The sequence below is a fragment of the Schistocerca cancellata genome, chromosome 12 (assembly GCF_023864275.1).
Source record: "Schistocerca cancellata isolate TAMUIC-IGC-003103 chromosome 12, iqSchCanc2.1, whole genome shotgun sequence".
Lineage (NCBI taxonomy): Eukaryota > Metazoa > Arthropoda > Insecta > Orthoptera > Acrididae > Schistocerca > Schistocerca cancellata.
In genome coordinates, this window is record NC_064637.1 from 31065550 (window position 1) to 31084127 (window position 18578).

General features: G+C 38.3%; 1 protein-coding gene across 1 annotated transcript in view; it reads right to left on the minus strand.

The window, feature by feature from the left end:
• LOC126109417 (intermembrane lipid transfer protein Vps13) overlaps positions 1-18578 on the minus strand; it is a 443304-nt gene that overhangs the window by 303679 nt on the left and 121047 nt on the right. Inside the window, exons 20-23 of the mRNA XM_049914452.1 lie at positions 16119-16348; positions 8322-8480; positions 5832-5966; positions 2741-2913 (exon numbers count right to left, since the gene is read on the minus strand). Of these exons, the coding sequence (XP_049770409.1) occupies positions 2741-2913; positions 5832-5966; positions 8322-8480; positions 16119-16348 (697 nt within the window). The remainder of the gene's footprint in view (positions 1-2740; positions 2914-5831; positions 5967-8321; positions 8481-16118; positions 16349-18578) is intronic.

The window sequence follows — 18578 nt, forward strand, 5'->3', positions numbered from 1 at the left end:
GACATGATATGTATATTCTTCCGCGTTTGCTGTTGTCTCACACTATTTCCGTAGTTTATTAGGCAGACAGGATTTAAATGAGATAGCAGCAAACACGAAAGAATACATGGCAAAATCTTTATATTCGTATTATTCTTATTGTGAAGAGAATACTGCATGTGATTCACAATTCATAAAAGTTCCTATTAGCAAATATCTCTTCTCCCAGGTAGGAAAAAATTCAGAACGTAGAGTTGGCCATATTGACAAACATCCCAAACAGTCTTGCCAGTCGGATTTTCATAGTACACTGAAATGCTGCTCCATTCAAAGATGAACAATACGGAATTTGTATTTACTTCATTGGATAATGTATGAAAATGCAGTGGTCGAAACTCGGGGCGGAGAAAAAAGCTCGTCTTCCACTTTTTTTTTTATTTATTTACTGACTCAGAGGTTTTGGCGCCAGTATTTATCTTTGTGCCTGCATAGCATGCCTGTGTAGCGTTATATATATTCGACGGCAGAAGTTAGTTGTAGCGGCACCTACCAACATTTTTCAGAACTTCCACTTACTTTGCATTCGATTCTAAGCCGCAGGCGGTTTTTTGGATTACAAAAACCAGAAAAAAAGTGCAGCTTAGATTCGAGTAAATATGGTACATTACTTAGCATTAGTCTCAGAGATGGCTTGCTCACCTTCAACACCCTAAGCACTTGTTGTTGCATTTAATTCTGCTTTTAATGAATTCTTTAACTCATCTACTTCAACTTTTAAATCTGCTTGTAATTCAGATTATTTGTATCTAGACTGGCATCTGACTGCTTCATTATTCCTTAAATTGTTCACTCCAGCTAGTCAAAAATTCTTTGAAGTGCTACTCCAGTTTTCTAGTCTGCAGTGGCATCAATTACAAAAGCAATAAGTTTCAAAATATTATCTCTCCACCAAAAACTGCCAAATTGAGAAAGAGAAGAAAAACTAACTTAGGGATACAAAATCAACTTAAAGCACACCGAACAAACACCATTAAAAATTTCAATTTGGCTCTAACCCAATTCATCAGAGGAAGTTCGTTGCATCCATGATACTGGTAAGAGCTGGGACACTGTACTAGGTGATACTGGACTGCTGTTGGTTGGTGGGCAGCTTCCGATGATACCGCTACTTGTTACACCTGTGCAGGGGACCTAATATAAGTAGTCATCACCCTTTTGCGCAGTGTTGGCTGCCGATCTTTTGACTAATCAACTTAATAACCTACTGTGTCATATCTTTTGCTGATAACTTTGATTGTTATTTATCAAAAAAATAATTTCTTCTTAAATTCTTGAATTCTGGTGCACGTATTTATCAATGAAGTTTTTCTTAATGTTTTGTTGTCTACTTGGTTGTCAACTGAAACAACAATAACTTCAACAAATCTTCGATTGAAATTTCAATTTCTTCCTGGTTTCTTTTCATTATTAACATTCTTTATGCATCTGATCAAGTTCCATTATTAACCGTTCTGAGTCCTGTCCTCTCGGTGCTAGAATGTGTTGTTTCAACTCAATATTTTCTGCTTTGAGTCTGTTGGCTGCTCACAGCTTTGATTTGCACCTAAGCTATAATTATATCGGGACTGTGATGGTGCAAGTCACTCCTTTGGCAGTCATGAATAATGCTGGAAATAAGATTCTTCAGCATGACATTCATCCTCATAAAATAATTAAGAAGAGTTTCTTCAACAATAATATCTACATATATTCTTCTATTATCACACAATAAATATTTGTGTACAAGACACTCTTAAAATAGGAATTTCACTTATCTTGTCCTGACCTTAGAAAAGAGTGCAAACGCCACGGTGACCAATCATTACTAGATGAGAGTGAATATATATTAAAATATATTCTTTAATTTGCTTCAGTCACTTTCCCAAATGTCATGTGTGGCTCTCTGTGTAGGGCAGCCATGGACAAAGCACAAATGCGTCCACCGTTACTTCTACTTTTGAAGTTCATGCCATCATTGCCTCGCCTTAACAACATGCTTCATCCCTCGATGTGAAATACATAAAAAAAATCCACAACAGTTGCCCTCTCTTAAATATTACACGATTACATCTTCTTCCAGGTTGTGAGCATCATTTGTTGGCAAGGTAGACACAGGATTAAACATGATTCTTCTGAAATGATATGTAACACCACAATTTCCATCCTCTAATGCACTATAAAAGAAGTCTAAACACACAAATTTCTTCAAAAGCTTTCACAACAACCAACATACACAAAAGGTTGAATTGAAGAACGAGTAACTGATGACACCCCATGAAAAATGGGATTTATTTTTTGGAGGAGGAGAGAAGGGACAGAGAAGTAGTGAAAGTGAATGAGAATGAAGAATATCTGTCAGAGCGCAAAACATTAAAAAGAAACACCAGGCATATGGCATAACACTATCATATCAACATCTAATCACTCCAAAACAGTGTGTTGGACAATGAAGATGATCACCATCAAAATTGTTCAGTTTAGCATATAATCATGTAAACTGGAAAAAAAGCATCATTTTCATGTTATTAGGAAGGGTGGAGAGGACTACACATATTTTTATTTTGGGAGAAATTGAAGGTGGAAAACTCTTAATTTGTATTACATCAAACTACAAATTTTCAAAACTTTTCACAGAGTCTCCTTTCTGGCCACCATATAACCACATTCTACTAGTCAATGCAATGCACTGCTGATGCTGTGAAATAAATGAAAGGCTACAAACCTTGCCACCTTCAGGTCGACGAGTCCCAGGCGGATGTCGTCGATAACGGCGACATGTCCAGATTTATCCTCTGTAGTTATGTTGTGGAATTTGTTCTTGATAGTCAGCTTACCGAAGTCCAGCATAATAGCATCGGCACTCTTCGAATTTGTAGGAACGATTACAATAGGGGCCTGTGAACAGGAAATACATGTCAGAAACAGCCTCGATATCCACAGACTGAGCAAAAGAAACCTACCAATGAAATTCTATTGCAATTTTACACTTTTCAAATATATGTCTAAACATGCATTCAATGCCTATAATGCAATACATTTGTAGACAGTCAACATGAATCTGGACAAGGTGAGCAGGGCATTACTCATAAAGCTATTTTATCAATATAACAGCAATAGTGTTGCTGTTCTTTGTGAGTATCAACACATTTAAGGAATTTGAAGAGGTCCTCTTTCCACACTGGAGATGAATAACATGTTTCTGAAGTTCACAATTGTTGTATGTGGGGATTGTTACCACCAATGAATGTTCACGAATTTCACCTGCATGGTGATCACATCACTGTGTGGTGTGGTTCCATGGCACATTTTTCTTTGAGGAACTCTGTCCCTGAGGACCTAGCATGTGCAGTGTGAAAGGCACACATTACTGTAATCTTATTTGCCACATGTGATCCCTGCTCTACGGAATAGTGTGCTCTGGCTCAACTGTTTCGATGCACGATAAAGCTTCACCTCATATTGCTTGTGAAGTCTTATGGACTAGACATATTTCACTATTTTTAAAGCACCTTCTGTGGTCACTTCTAGCGATGCTATTGTAAGACCACACAGTGAACATATTGCACTAAACAATCAAGCTTTCATTGGTTTCCACTTTAAAATGGTTAAAGCCGAAATTTGCAATCTTAGATTTTATAAATACATAATTTTATCACACATAATAAAATACAAAATTTTATCACCAGGAAATTATTAGGGAAGCATAAAAAACAGACCCTGCAGATCAAGAGGAACAAAACAAAATACACAGTCATAGGAGGAAGAAATCAAGATCTGACACTGGAAGAACGAATGGTAATGATTACACATACTGAAAAGTACAAATATCTATGAGGAAAAACCAGAAAAGGTGTTAAACAAGATAAGGAAATTAATTTAGGGATGAATGCTGGAAACGTCACTACTGGAGCATTATGGTATTTTAAGATGCTGGAAACATCACTACTGGAGCATAAAATGGCATTTTATGGGGTTCACAGATCAGAAAGGAAACAAAAGAAAAAAAAGTCTTCAGAATAACTATTAGAAGCATTATGATGTATAGGTCACAAGTATGGACAATTAAATCTCTATTAATGGAAAGACTGATAGCAACTGAGATGAACTACAGGGATATATAGGCAGAAAACGGTCCAAAATGAAATCAACAGGAAGAGTATAAATGCATTTTGTGGACGAAAAACAACTTGTGTCGTATGGACTACAAAATAGAATATCAGAGAAAAGTGTTCCATGATGGATTACAAAATGAGAACCACCCAAAAGCAAGAAAAGTGGGAAACCATGGATACAATGGATTCAGACATTAATTAGAAGAAAAAATACTGATGAAAATCTATGGACAGGTGGGCACAAGTTCAGAATGAAATTTAAATTTGCTGTGAACCCTGGGTAATCAGAAAATATAAATCTACCGTAAAACCAGGAATAACAGTAGTAGTAGTAGTAGTAGTAGTAGTAGTAGTAATAATAATAGAAATAAGTATAATAATAATAATAATAATAATAATAATAATAATAATAATAGAAATAAGTATGCACCACAAAATGTACTGGAGAATGATGAATACAAATTATACTGGAACAGAACCATTATAACAGATAAAACACCACCACATAACAAACCTGACATCATATTCACCAATAAAAAGAAGAAATTAACACAACTAATTGAAATATCCATACCCAACACAACATATATGCAGAAGAAAACAGGAGAAAAATTGAAAAATACATCCAACTGGCTGAGGAAGTCAAGGACATGTGGCATCAGGATAAAGTTGAAATTATCCAATTACTCTATCAACTACAGGAGTCATACCACACAATATCCACCAGTACATCAACGCAATACAGCTACATCCAAACTTATATATACAACTACAGAAATCTGTAATTATTGATACATGGTCAATTACCTGAAAGTTCCTAAATGCAATATAACATATACTGTACAGTTAAAAGGAAGTCACGCTTGACTAATAACTCACGTTATTTCTGGTTAAAAATGGAAACTGACGCAGACCTTGATCAAGTGTGACTTCCTTTTAACTGTACGGTATATGTTATATTGCATTTAGGAACTTTCGGGTAATTGAACATGTATCAATAATTACAGATTTCTGTAGTTGTATATATAAGTTTGGATGTAGCTGTATTGCATTGATGTACTGGTGGATATTGTGTGGTATGACTCCTGTAGTTGATAGTGTAATTGGATAATTTCAACTTTATCCTGATGCCATATGTCCTTGACTTCCTCAGCCAGTTGGATGTATTTTTCAATTTTTTCTCCTGTTTTCTTTTGTATATTTGTTGTATTGGGTATGGATATTTCGATTAGTTGTGTTAATTTCTTCTTTTTATTGGTGAGTATGATGTCAGGTTTGTTATGTGGTGTTGTTTTATCTGTTATAATGGTTCTGTTCCAGTATAATTTGTATTCATCATTCTCCAGTACATTTTGTGGTGCATACTTGTATGTGGGAACATATTATTATTATTATTATTATTACTATTATTATTATAGCAATTTTACAAGTCGAAGGTGACAACAACTTAATTTTAAAAAATCAAAAAGTGTAGTTAGACTGCTGAATAAAATATCAGCTTACAGTGGTGTTAATGGGATCTACAAACTGGAAAATTGCCTCACAACTTGATATAACAAACCTGGATCCTCGTAACAAGATGTTATGGTCACAGGTCTATTACAGTTTTATCAATTATATGATTTTATCTTTGCCACACCGTTATTAACTAATTCCCCCGATGTGCTAACGATTTACGGGAAGTGCAGCAGCAACGCTCACCTGGAGGTCGATGTCCAATGAAATGCGGACTGCCTTGGTGTAGGCTTGCTGCACGTTCTGCTTCGCCGCCTCAGCTGCATCATGCGCTGCATCAATAATGCTCTGCTGCGCCTGCTGGAAGCTGCTCAGGAAGTTCTGTTGAAAACACCAGAGTGTGGCTAGTTTATAACATTTCCTCAACAGCCCCATGCAAATAGACATTCAATTTATTCTATAAACTACATACATTCTGCGACTATAAGGTGCTTTATGTTTGATTCTGCAGCAATAACACACTTAACCAAATCCAAAGAAGGCAGTTGCTGACAAGTGTGAATATTTCTCTCTCTCTCTCTCTCTCTCTCTCTCTCTCTCTCTCTAACTGCAAGTACACACAACTGCTTGTGACATGGCACATAAAATGAAAACATCTTTAAAATAGTTAGTCAAAGAACATGTACAAATATATCTGTTAGCAAAGTGGTGAGACAGAGTGACAAAAAATAGTCAAAGAACGTGTACAAATATATCTGTTAGCAAAGAGGTGAGACAGAGAGTGACAATTCATGTAAATTATTAAGTAATATCTAATCAGAAATGTGTACTCATTGTCTGAATAACAGGCAATTTCACAAACAATCCAGGATAAACAGTAACACTAACAACGCAAAGATCTGAAAATTTATCAATACTGGAACAAAAAAATGGTTAAGGTTTTTAATTTGTTCAACTGTCGTGCATTGCTCTAAATCGAATGATAACATTTGAGTGTGGGTTGTGCTGTATAAAGGAATGGTGAGCTCTAATCAGGGCTTTGTGGCAAACAAAAAAACCTTCTTGGAGAGATTTGTATATATTATTTATCACACAAATCAGTCCCTCTCCTGGCATAACATCTTGTTCCCTTTCTCCACACAATCAGATGAAAGATGTTTATGAAAAAACTTGGTTTAGGTTGTTAGCAAGTAGAGAATTTTCCACAGTGCACACACTGGTTTGATCAATGTACAGAACTGCAGTGAGAGGCGCAAGCACGGATCATCATCGGGGTGCGACACCGATTCAGGAAGGGGCACTGCCTATGATGACAACACCCAGACAGAGCTGAAAGAAGTCTAAGAGAAATGTCATTCTCTTCTGTTCCAAGATTCACTTCAGAGATGTTGTCCTGATTAATAAGGAATCTGGGTACGCAATGTTGTAATTGTTACATAAGAGCACCAAAATACAGAGAAGTTCTTTAAGGGGGGTAGGACATGAAACAGGCCGACTTTGAGCAGGAGAAGCGCCACAGGACATTTTAATTTACACTGTCTATACTTTTGCAAATAAATTCATAAAACTTTGTCAGCATGACCAGGAAGGATTCAGGATTCACACTAATAGCAGAGGAAGTTCAAAACCATAACAAAACCATTTTTTTTACTTTTCACACTAATAGCAGAGGAAGTTCAAAACCATAACAAAACCATTTTTTTTACTTGTGAAATTTCATCATTTTTTCACTTGGTATTGGCTGCATTTGTTGCTGTAGGTACACTTTTCTTCGTAAGTAAGAGAGATTCTTCGATGAATTTTGCACGGCATACAAACCATACTTACAGGTGTATGAAACTCTAGAATTTCCCTAATCTGTTAAAAACTGTGGTAAAAATTGAGATAATTAACTATAAAATTCGAGTTTTCTCTAAAAACGAAGTTTAAAACATAACAGCCCATTCATTTTTCCATAGATTAAATAAATTATAGAGTTTCATACATATGTAAGTATGGTTTGTAAGCTGTGCAAAATTCATCAAAGAATCTCTCTTACTTATGAAGAAAAGTGTACCTATAGCAAAAAATGCCGTCAACAGTAATTGAAAAAAATCATGGAATTTCACATTTAAAAAATATCATTTTTTCGTGTGTTTGAACTTCCACTGCTATGAGAGTGAATCCTGAATCCTTCCTGGTCATGGTGACAAAGTTTTATGAATTTATTTGTAGAAGTATAGACAGTGCAAATTAAAATGTCCTGTGGTGCCTCTCCTTCTCGAAGTCGGCCCGTTTGACGTCCTACCCTCCTTAAAAAGCAGTTGCATGACTTCATTGTGAGTTGGCATAGATGAGTCACACAGTAGAAGGATTGGCATGACAAAGGAGGTCCACTGCTTCAAGAAACTATGAGAAGGTGCCTGTAAGAACGTAATAAAGGTAGAAATTATGTCGAAAAGCAATAAAGATTTCAATCTCAATCATGAACGATTCACGATTTACAGCACAGATAAATGGTTAGAAGATCCTGTTTGGATTGAATTTTTAAGGAAATAGTACCTGGACTGCTTTGTTCAGTAGCACATTTACACAAAGAAATAATGGAAATAATCAGAGTGCTATCTCATTCACACAGGCCTCAGGAAGCTCTCCAATTTCAATTGTGTGTATCCTACGCAAATGTGTTACACGATAAATGTCTTCAAAGACACAGATATTACCATAATGAGACGAGCCGGTTGGCGCAATACTTACCAGCATCGTGGTGACAAACCAGTTGAGGAAGACGACTTTGACACAGGCCATCGACACTCTCACAGACATATCCACTTTGTCTGAGGTATCGACAGCTTCGTCCAGGTCAAAGATCACCACACGTGCAGACAGTGCTTCTTCTCCAACTACAGACAGTATCTGCAAAGCAGTAAGGCAATACACAATTACTTGCAGTGCCAGACCCAGAAAATCTTGACATAACCTGTTCCGAAAACCTAGTGTCTTGCCATTTTTAATACATAAATTTTGAAAGTAATAGTGCTTGTGAAAACAGTGATACCAGATTCAACATGTGAGCTGCACTGGTCAAAAACTAGAATAATCTCAAAAGCCTGCAAGAATGGCCACAAAACAGCATTATATGGAAACGTACAAATTATGCTGGAGTGAAACTTGCCAAGGCCTTTACTGCAAGTTTCACAGTCCTTACTGGCACCAAATTAAAAGAAGTAGAAAAGCTTTTACAAGAGGAAGTAAACAAGGACTGTTTGGCGCCAACTGGAAAGAGCTATAACTCCAACAGCTTAGTGTTCTTTTTTGGAAGGTGGGGAAGAGAATTGTATTTATTAGTTTGCATGAATGTTTTCTCCTCCAAGATGGTCCCCAACAGATATATACACTTATTCCAGTGGATTTTCCAATGCCTGAAACACTTGTGGAACTTCATCAATGGGATAGCTTTTAGATGTCTCAGGAATGCTTTTCTATTCTCATCTATGCTAGTAGAAAGATAGTCCTTCACGGTTTTCCTTTAGTCCTGGGAACAGAAAAGAGACAGGGTGAACATGGGCACTGAAAATCACTACAGTATTGTAGTATTGTTTTAGGACAAAAATTTACAAACAAGCAATGAAGTTTGAGCAGGTGAACTATTGTCGTGTAAAAGAGACAAACTGTTTCACCAAAAATCGAGAAAGTTTCAGATTCCTTCACACAAATGGCATTATACTTACACAGAATACTCCTTACCAATCCTTTGACCTAGTGGCAACAAATCATGGTGCACTATGCCATTAAAATCTACAAAGACTGAACATTAAGCTGTTCTCGATTGAAAATGTCAGCTTATGAGCCCAATTCTCTTCATTTGCAGGAGGTGTTACTGTTTTGTTTCAATATGAAAAAAAAAAAAAAAAGCGGTTAAGTCTCATCGAATGTTCTCAAGTATGTACAGTAAGAATGCTATTAGTGAAAGAACGTGTCTTGAGTGGTTTCGATGCTTCAAGAACGGTGATTTTAACATCGTAGACCAGCACAGTGGTGGGAGAGAGAATGTTTTCGAAGATGCAAAATTGGAGACATTGCTGAGTGAAGACTCGCATCAAACTTGAGAAGAATTGACACGATTAGTGGGAGTGACAACAAGCCATTTCAAAATGTCACAAGGCTATGGGCATGATTCAGAAAGAAGTAACTTGGGTCCTGTGGGAGCTGAAACCAAGAGACGTTGAATGGCGTTTGTGTGTTTGTGAACAGTTGCTTCAGAGGGATTTCTGCATCACATTGTGACCAGCGGCAAATAATGGGTTCATTACGATAACCCTAAATGCAAAAGATCATGGGGATATCCCAGCCATGCTTCCACGTCAATGGCCAAACCGAATATTCAAGGCTCCAAGATCATGCTCTGCATTTGGTGGGACCAGCTCAGCATTATGTACTACGAGGTGTTAAAACCAAGTAAAACAATCACAGGTGCTCATTATTGAACACAATTAATACATTTGGCCACAATACAACGAGAGGCGCGATAAAGTGATTTTGCAGCACGACAATGCTCCACCCCACATAGCAAAAAAGGTCAAAACGTACTTGGAAACATTAAAATGGGAATTTCTATACCACCCGCCATATTCTCCAGACATTGCTCCCTCTGACTATCACCTGTTTAGATCAACGGCGCATGGCCTGGTTGACCAACACTTCCGATCTCATGAAGAAGTCACAAATTGGATCGATTCGTGGATCGCTTCTAAAGATGAACAATTTTTTCGACGCGGGATTCGTACACTGCCCAAAAGATGGGAGGAAGTAAAGGCCAGCGATGGAAAATACTTTGAATAATACATGTGTAACCAATTTGTTTCATTAAAGCCTCAAATGTTGGGGAAAAAATGGCAGAAGTAAAGTTGTAGGCCTTGTACTTTTGTCGGAAGTATTCTGCACGAGCTCCATGCTGTGCTGAACGTTAAAGCTGTAATTGCTATCATGACAAGCTAAGTAATTGGAGGTAGCAAAGAATCTGTTAAAGAAATTCATTCTGTTAAAGAAACCCAAGTGATTGAAATAAATAATCGACTAACAGCATTGCAAGAAGCTGAGGAGGAAAATAGTGTCGAGAAGGCTTGGGAAAGAATAGATTGTAGTAACAGATGCAGCAGAAGAAACACTGGTCAGGAAAAACAAAATGAAGAAACAGCAATGGTTCAACAAAAATGTGTCTGAGAGCAGTGGAAAAGAGGAAAGAAGCAAGGATGCTGTGGCAGCATAATAAGGAGAGTGAGGACAGGAGAGAGACCTTCAAGGTGGTTAGAAGACAAACAGCAGGAGTTCTACGAACAGAGAAAAGGAAATATCTAACTGGAGTCCTAGAATCTATAGAAGTGGAAAGCAGGAATGGAAACTCAAAGAAGTTGTTTCACTATACGAAGTAAAGTAAGAGGGTTTATCAAATTGAAAACCTATTCATAAAAGATAAAAATGAAAATATGCTAACACAGCAGGAAGGTATCCTAGAAAGATAGAAAGAGTATTTCTCAGAAATGTTACATTTCACTGATCCGCACATAACCTTCAATTACCCAGTGTCAGAGTGACAGGATTAATAATGACGAACATAGAATCACAGAAAAGGAAGTGATCCACACCATTAAAAAGCTGCAAAACAACAAGGCAGCACGTGAGGACCAGATATTAGCAGAGATGTTAAAAGAGGGTGGAAGGAAACTGCACAAAGAAACTTATAACCTTATCACAATGATACGAAAATGGAAACACTGCCTGAAGATTGGAAAATTGCAATAATTTGTCCCATACACAAGAAAGGAAACAGAATGGAATGTGGAAATTACATAGGAATCAGTTTGCTGAACATAACATACAAAATCCTGTCAATGATCATTTTGGAAAAATGTAAACCTTACGTAGAAAACATTATTCAAGATTACCCTCTGGATTTCGAACAAAACGTTCCACAACAGATAATTTGTTTACTATACAACAGATCTTTGAGAAATACTGGTAATTTAACAAAAACATCCACTGTCTCTTCATTGACTTCCAGCGAGCCTATGACACCATCCACAGAAGTATCCTCTGCAATATATTACGAGAATTTAGTATACCCAGTAAAACCATTAGGATGACATAACTGTGCACGAATGGCTCCCAGGCAGCAGGGAAGTTCTGAGGGTCCATATCCCCCACCTTTGGAATTAAAACAGGTTTACAGCTCTTTCATGTGTCATCTTCAACCTTGTATTAGAGAAATTGATTTGGGAGAGATGATATAGTGTTGCTGAGTGAAACTGAAGAAGAACTGAAAGACATGTACAGATCTCTCAGCCACAGTGCAAGCAAAATGGGGCTTTGATTAACCAAGAGAAATAAAATATATGGAAATAGGTCGAGTCATAAACCCAAATCCTCACTTTGAAATTGACCAACATTCTAAATTCAGAAAAGTTCTTCAGTTTAAATACCTTGGATCACGTTTCAACAGTAAAAGTATCATAACAATGGATATAAATGAAAGAATAGCCTAAGGGTCAAGATGTCTGTACTCACTAAGCAACACACTCAAAAGTAAAGCTTGGTCAATCACCAGAAAGATCAAGGCATACAACACTATCATCTCCCCCATAGTACTGTATGGTTCAGAAAGCTGGATGCTTACAAAGAATGAAAGAAAAACTGAATGCTTTCGAAAGAAGAGAAATAAGAAAAATTTGGGGAGAATGGGGTATGGAGAATTTGAAAGAATAATGAAATTTATCAGTTAATGAAGCAACCCACTATCAACCAGAAATCAAAAAGTAGGAGACTGCAATGGGCTGGACATGTGGCTAGAATGGAAAACAACAGAATCACCAAGAAAGTATTTGAAGGGACTCTCCAGGTAACAAGACCTTGTACTAGGTGGAAATAACAATAATGTAAGTACTAATGTACTCTTGTTTTTTGGCTTTGGAACTTTGAGTATGTTAAAAAACAAGATGTACCTAGTTGCTTAACAACTGATCACATTTTAATAAAAGCTTTCCTGTAAATCAGAGTTGTTGAGTACTGGTTTTGGCAGAAGCGAAATTCTTCTACAGACAGAAGAAGAATTAGCAATGAGTCGAGGATTCACAAACTTCTCGGAGCTGAAGACCAGCAACGAGGTAATTTATAAATTAATTGAACATTTGGAGTATGCCTTCCAGTCACCTTCACAGTGAGCCAACAGGCTGAAGCAACAGTACTCATTCCATTGTTTTAAACTAGCAATACATAAGAGCCAGAGACATTGATTAGAGGAAAAGAGTATGCATAAATTGAATCTTCGGCTATGCGGCCGATTCACATTTGAATGTCAATATATCATTGTTAGCTGCAATGAGTAACAACTTTTCAAATTCACAAGAGAAAGCAAAGGGCTCCACGATTCGTCCAAGTCGATACCGCTATCTCTGTTACTTAAATTTTTCACCGAATGAAATTAGGTGCTTCTTTCACCATGAGTTCCAAACAGATGAAGTTGACACTAGCATTTCGACATTTTTATACCACACAGGAAGTCATTTCTGAAAGTATTTGTATGGAGTGTAGCCATGCATGGAAGTGAAACTTGGACGATAAATAGTTTGGACAAGAAGAGAATAGAAGCTTTCGAAATGTGGTGCTACAAAAGAATGCTGAAGATTTGATGGGTAGATCACATAACTAGTGAGGAGGTATTGAATAGAATTGGGGAGAAGAGGAGTTTGTGGCACAACTTGACTAGAAGAAGGGATCGATTGGTAGGACATGTTCTGAGGCATCAAGGAATCACCAACTTAGCGTTGGAGGCACAGGGGGGAGGGGGGGGGGGGGTAAAAATCATAGAGGGAGACCAAGAGATGAATACACCAAGCAGATTCAGATGGATGTAGGCTGCAGCAGGTACTGGGAGATGAAGAAAGTTGCACAGGATAGAGTAGCATGGAGAGCTGCATCAAACCAGTCTCATGACTGAAGACAACAACAACAACACACACAGAGTGACTGGTGCTAATGCAGTGCTCTCCAACAGGCAGCTCATCGAGTTGTTAGCATCGAGTATTGCTACAGTGTTCTGTAAATTTCTTTCATGGACTGAATTTACGGAAGGCTGATTTACGAACGGCTACACTCACAAGGAATCTTTAAATGCTAGCCTTGTGGAACATCAAGTCATTTTTGACAGAACCCAAAAATGCTACTACCTTTGGTGTAGGGTGAAAAATCACCAACTTTGTGCTTTCTGAGGATTTGACCTATTTTTGATGACAGGTTTCCTGTGTATGCCAGGAAAGCTATGGATTTAAATTTCTCTCTACCTCCTTTCTCACTCCTTACTTCCACCTTAGGTTTTATTCATAGCATACTACATACATGTTGTGGAGAATACCCATTTGCTTCAAAAACTCCTTGAAGTGGACAAGTTCCATCTGTAGACTGTTCTCGTTAGCAATGATACATGCTCTTTGAACCAAATTTCGGAGGATACTTATAACCTGAGAATACTGGTGGCAGATGTTTGCACGTTAATGTAAGTCCGTACGAGTCGGCTTCCCATAAACTGCCAGTCCCAATGTGCCATCATCTTTGTGACAACTCAAAACATACAAAAACGGGTGGCATCCCCCTATGCGGTACGAAGGTGTCAAAATTCTATTGTCAACTTCGTCTTTTGGACTCTTCTGGTGAAAGATTCTGTTGAAATTCATTTCGCATAGAATTTAATTGACAGAACGGTTTCAACCTGACAAATCAAGAAATCTTACACTTTCTTCAATAAACTTACAAAGATGTCACTTGAGTGGAGCTAATAATGATATGTCAAGATCCCAGCATGGGTCAACTGCATTAACTATAGGTTAAATTTACGTGTACTCTTTGCTGCCAAACAATGTCTCAGGTACCTGTGTATCTGTGATTTAAAATGATGGAAAAAGTTCTGTAGCTTCAGTCTGTTGGCCCACTCTGAAGATGGCTGGAAATCATATGGCCAAAATATTAGAAGAAGAAGAAGAAGAAGGAGAAGGAGAAGGAGAAGGAGAAGAACAGTTCATACAGCTACACTCTCAAAATTTAATGACTCAGTCACTGCACCAAAAAAAACATGAAGATGCACAACACCTTTGGTTGCCTGTGTTGACCTGCCTTTGATTTTGTATGATTAATCAGTGGTCAGGATGGAGTAAGTGGTAGTTGGTGGGTACACAAAGCAGTTTTAAAGTGGGAATGACTGCAGTGGTAGGAATATCAGAGCAACTACAACTGTCCTTTAGCATTACATGGTTTTAAATGTCATCTCTTTATGGTAATAACTGGCTAAAAAAACCTCCCTTGCATTCATAGAAACAATAACACACACAAACACACACACACACACACACACACACACACACACACACACACACACACACACACACAAAAAAAATTTCAAGCTTTAACAACCCACGGTTGCTTCATCAGGAAAGGGGGAAGGAGAGGGAAAGACGAAAGGACATGGGTATTAAGGGAGAGGGTAAGGAGTCATTCCAATCCCACGAGCAACTTCCTCAAATGCTGCCCTGAAATGAGATCCATCCTTCACGAAATCCTCCCCACTCCACCTAGAGTGTCTTTCCGCCGTCCACCTAACCTTCGTAACCTCTTGGTTTATCCCTATGAAATCACCAAACCACCTTCCCTACCCTCTGGCTCCTACCCTTGTAACTGCCCCCAGTGTAAAACCTGTCCCATGCACCCTCCCACCACCACCTACTCCAGTTCTGTAACCTGGAAGGTGTACACGATCCGTGGCAGAGCCACGTGTGAAAGCACCCACGTGATTTACCAACTGACCTGCCTACACTATGAAGCTTTCTATGTGGGAATGACCAGCAATAAACTGTCCATTTGCATGAATGGACACAGGCAGACAGTGTTTGTTGGTAATGAGGATCACCCCGTGGCTAAACATGCCTCGGTGCACGGCCAGCACATCTTGGCACAGTGTTACACGGTCCGGGTTATCTGGATACTTCCCACTAACACCAACCTGTCAGAACTCCGGAGATGGAAACTTGCCCTTCAGTATATCCTCTCTTCTCGTTATCCACCAGTCCTCAACCTCCGCTAATTTCAAGTTGCCGCCACTCCTACCTCACCTTACATTCAACAACGTATTTGCCTTTGTACTTCCCCCTCGACTGACATCTCTGCCCAAACTCTTTGCCTTTACACATGTCTGCTTGTGTCTGGATATGTGTGTGTGCGCGCGCGCATGAATGAGAGTTTATACCTGTCCTTTTTTCCCCCTAAGGTAAGTCTTTCTGCTCCCGGGATTGGAATGACTTCTTACCTTCTCCCTTAAAACCCACATCCTTTCGCCTTTCCCTCTCCTTCCCTCTTTCCTGATGAAGCAACCTTAGGTTGCGAAAGCTCAAATTTTGTGTGTGTGTGTGTGTGTGTGTGTGTGTGTGTCTCAACATACCAACGCTTTCGTTTGGTAAGTTACATCATCTTTGTTTTTAGATATATTTTTCTCATGTGGAATGTTTCCCTCACCTGGCTGTGGGATGACTCCGGATTGGGGTCGTTGACAGTAATGTTGCGAAGGTGGGCAATTATCTCCTTGTAAGACTTCTTGACGGCCATCGTCGCGTCGACGCCTAGCAGTGCGGCGGAGGCGAGAGGTCTCGCTCTGCACGTAACGCGAACTTCCAGATTGTGCATGCTGGCTGTCACCTTGAAGTCTATGGTCTCGATAACATGTGTGGTCCTCCGAGAACGCTTGGCTGTAATTTGAAGAATAATTATTTACTGAATAAATATGTACTTCTACTAGTTAGCTCTTGCACCTGAAGTTGTGGAGTAATAAAATGAGTTCTGTGTACTGGAAGCAAACTGGTCAGTAAAAATTGAGTTCTGTACAGCTAGTACAATGTTCACGAATTGTGTTTAATGGAGATTAGGCAATATGTACAAATACACACCTCATGGCCAAAGAAGCAATATTGTGGAACTGACTGTGTCAAGTTGCTGTGTAGCTGCAAATGCACACACAGCTGCAATACATTTTTACTTCTTGTTATATCCCTCTCTGGGTTGAAGAGCAATTCTCAATTTGAGGCTTCATTTAATGGACATGGACATCATTTCCGTCATTTCGTAAGATGATCTTCCACTGAGGAAGAATTTGTCGCTCACTTGAAAGTAGCGTATGTAGAGATTTGTTTTAGAGAACGACTGACAGGTTCAAGTCCCTATACCAATCATCAGTTACACCGTATTTCATTCTTTTCCAGTTATGTGGAATTTTCACCTTTTTTTTTACATCATTTAACTTAAGCAACTTCATTTCATTGACAAAAATTTGCATATATGGTACTCTTTCAGCTTTGTTTTCACTGCAAAGAATTAAAAATTCATCATTCTCAGAGAAACAGCAGTTGTGCCGAGTCAAGCATGCCAGCTGATGTAGAAAATCAGGACGTCAGTTGCACAGTATTGTATCTTCACATCTGAAATGCTTCTTACTCTTAAGTATTATACACACTTTCATTCATTCATTTCATCACTGTATTCTGGATGTGGCCAAACTCAAGAAACACATTTGCAAAGAGAACCAGCTACTAAAGAGGGTGACTTTTCATTTAAAAACTTCCAAAGTGACGTAAGTTATGCTGAGAGAAGTAAATTCAATATAAGGTAGACAGGGTCACAAATATTGGGAAGTACCACAAAAGCAGATGACAAATGTTGAACATACAACATCAGCAGATGGCTTACCTTGCTGCATGTGCAGCACTGGATTATCCAAACCAAAGTCAAGTATTGACATTGGTGTGGGTCCAGGTCAACGTGCGAGACTTCAGCACGTGAAGCGAAGGATTCGAGTCTCGCATCTGGCAGGTGGTACTCTTTTCATTGCATTAGAAGATTGTGTTTATGTTGTTATTTATAGGTCTTGCATCTCCACTGGTTAATTGTAATGTATGATACAACCAAAAACTACCATATTGCATCACAAGTAAATAAGTATACACTTCCAACTGCATCATTACCAGTAAATGAACTACATTTTCTTTACTAAATAATGTATATAAACCAAGAATGAAGGGACAAAAGGAAAGAAATGTGACAGAACAACACATTTCACTCAGTTACAGCAAGGAAAATAATTTTGTAACTTCTACATTTACAACAGGTCGCACTGACAAAAGGTGTTCAAAATTTGCACAGTTTGCTTAAATGCAAGTGTTACCTCACTCAATCATCCCCTCAAACCCAAGCCCAACCGCTGCACATGAGGCGAGGTACATCATCTGGCGATAACACACGTTCACCATCTGTCATCCATCTGTCGGGTATTTCCCGACATTTGTAATCCCATGTGTCTTACATAATGAGAATCACCCTGTAGAACATACCCATATGCTAAATTAATTATTAACCAACATCTGTGTTAATCAGCATTTGCCATTCATTAACACCTTTATTCCCACATACAGAAAATCATTGTAAATTAACATCTCACCCAGCAGCACATTCATTTCAGTACTTCACCTGAAACGGTACAGGCTTTGCACTTTGGAATTTTTCCATTAGAGTTAAAAATAAGCAAAGACACCACAATTCAATGTCAGTGACCGCATTAATTATTCTTCCTTGCAACTCTTCCAAATTAAGTGGCAGTAACAACAGCTCATTTTTGATGGTTAAAGAAACTAGATGGAACAGTTCATTTGGCATTAGATGCAGGAACCTTACATCCGATAATTGAAACTGAAAAGTATATTATTAACTAGATTTTAAGGGGCAAGATATATTAGTACAATACAACTGATGGTAGGCTAGTGGCAGGTCCTGTCGGCAAAAGAGTCTCGAAAATATACAGTATTTTTATTTGCAGGAAGGTGTTTCCTGTTTAAGTCTTTCCTTTTCAGGTTAACTCTTTCCTTTTCAGGTTAAATGTTTCAGTAGCAGCATTTACACAAGTGCCAAAGAGACTGGTATAAGCATGCC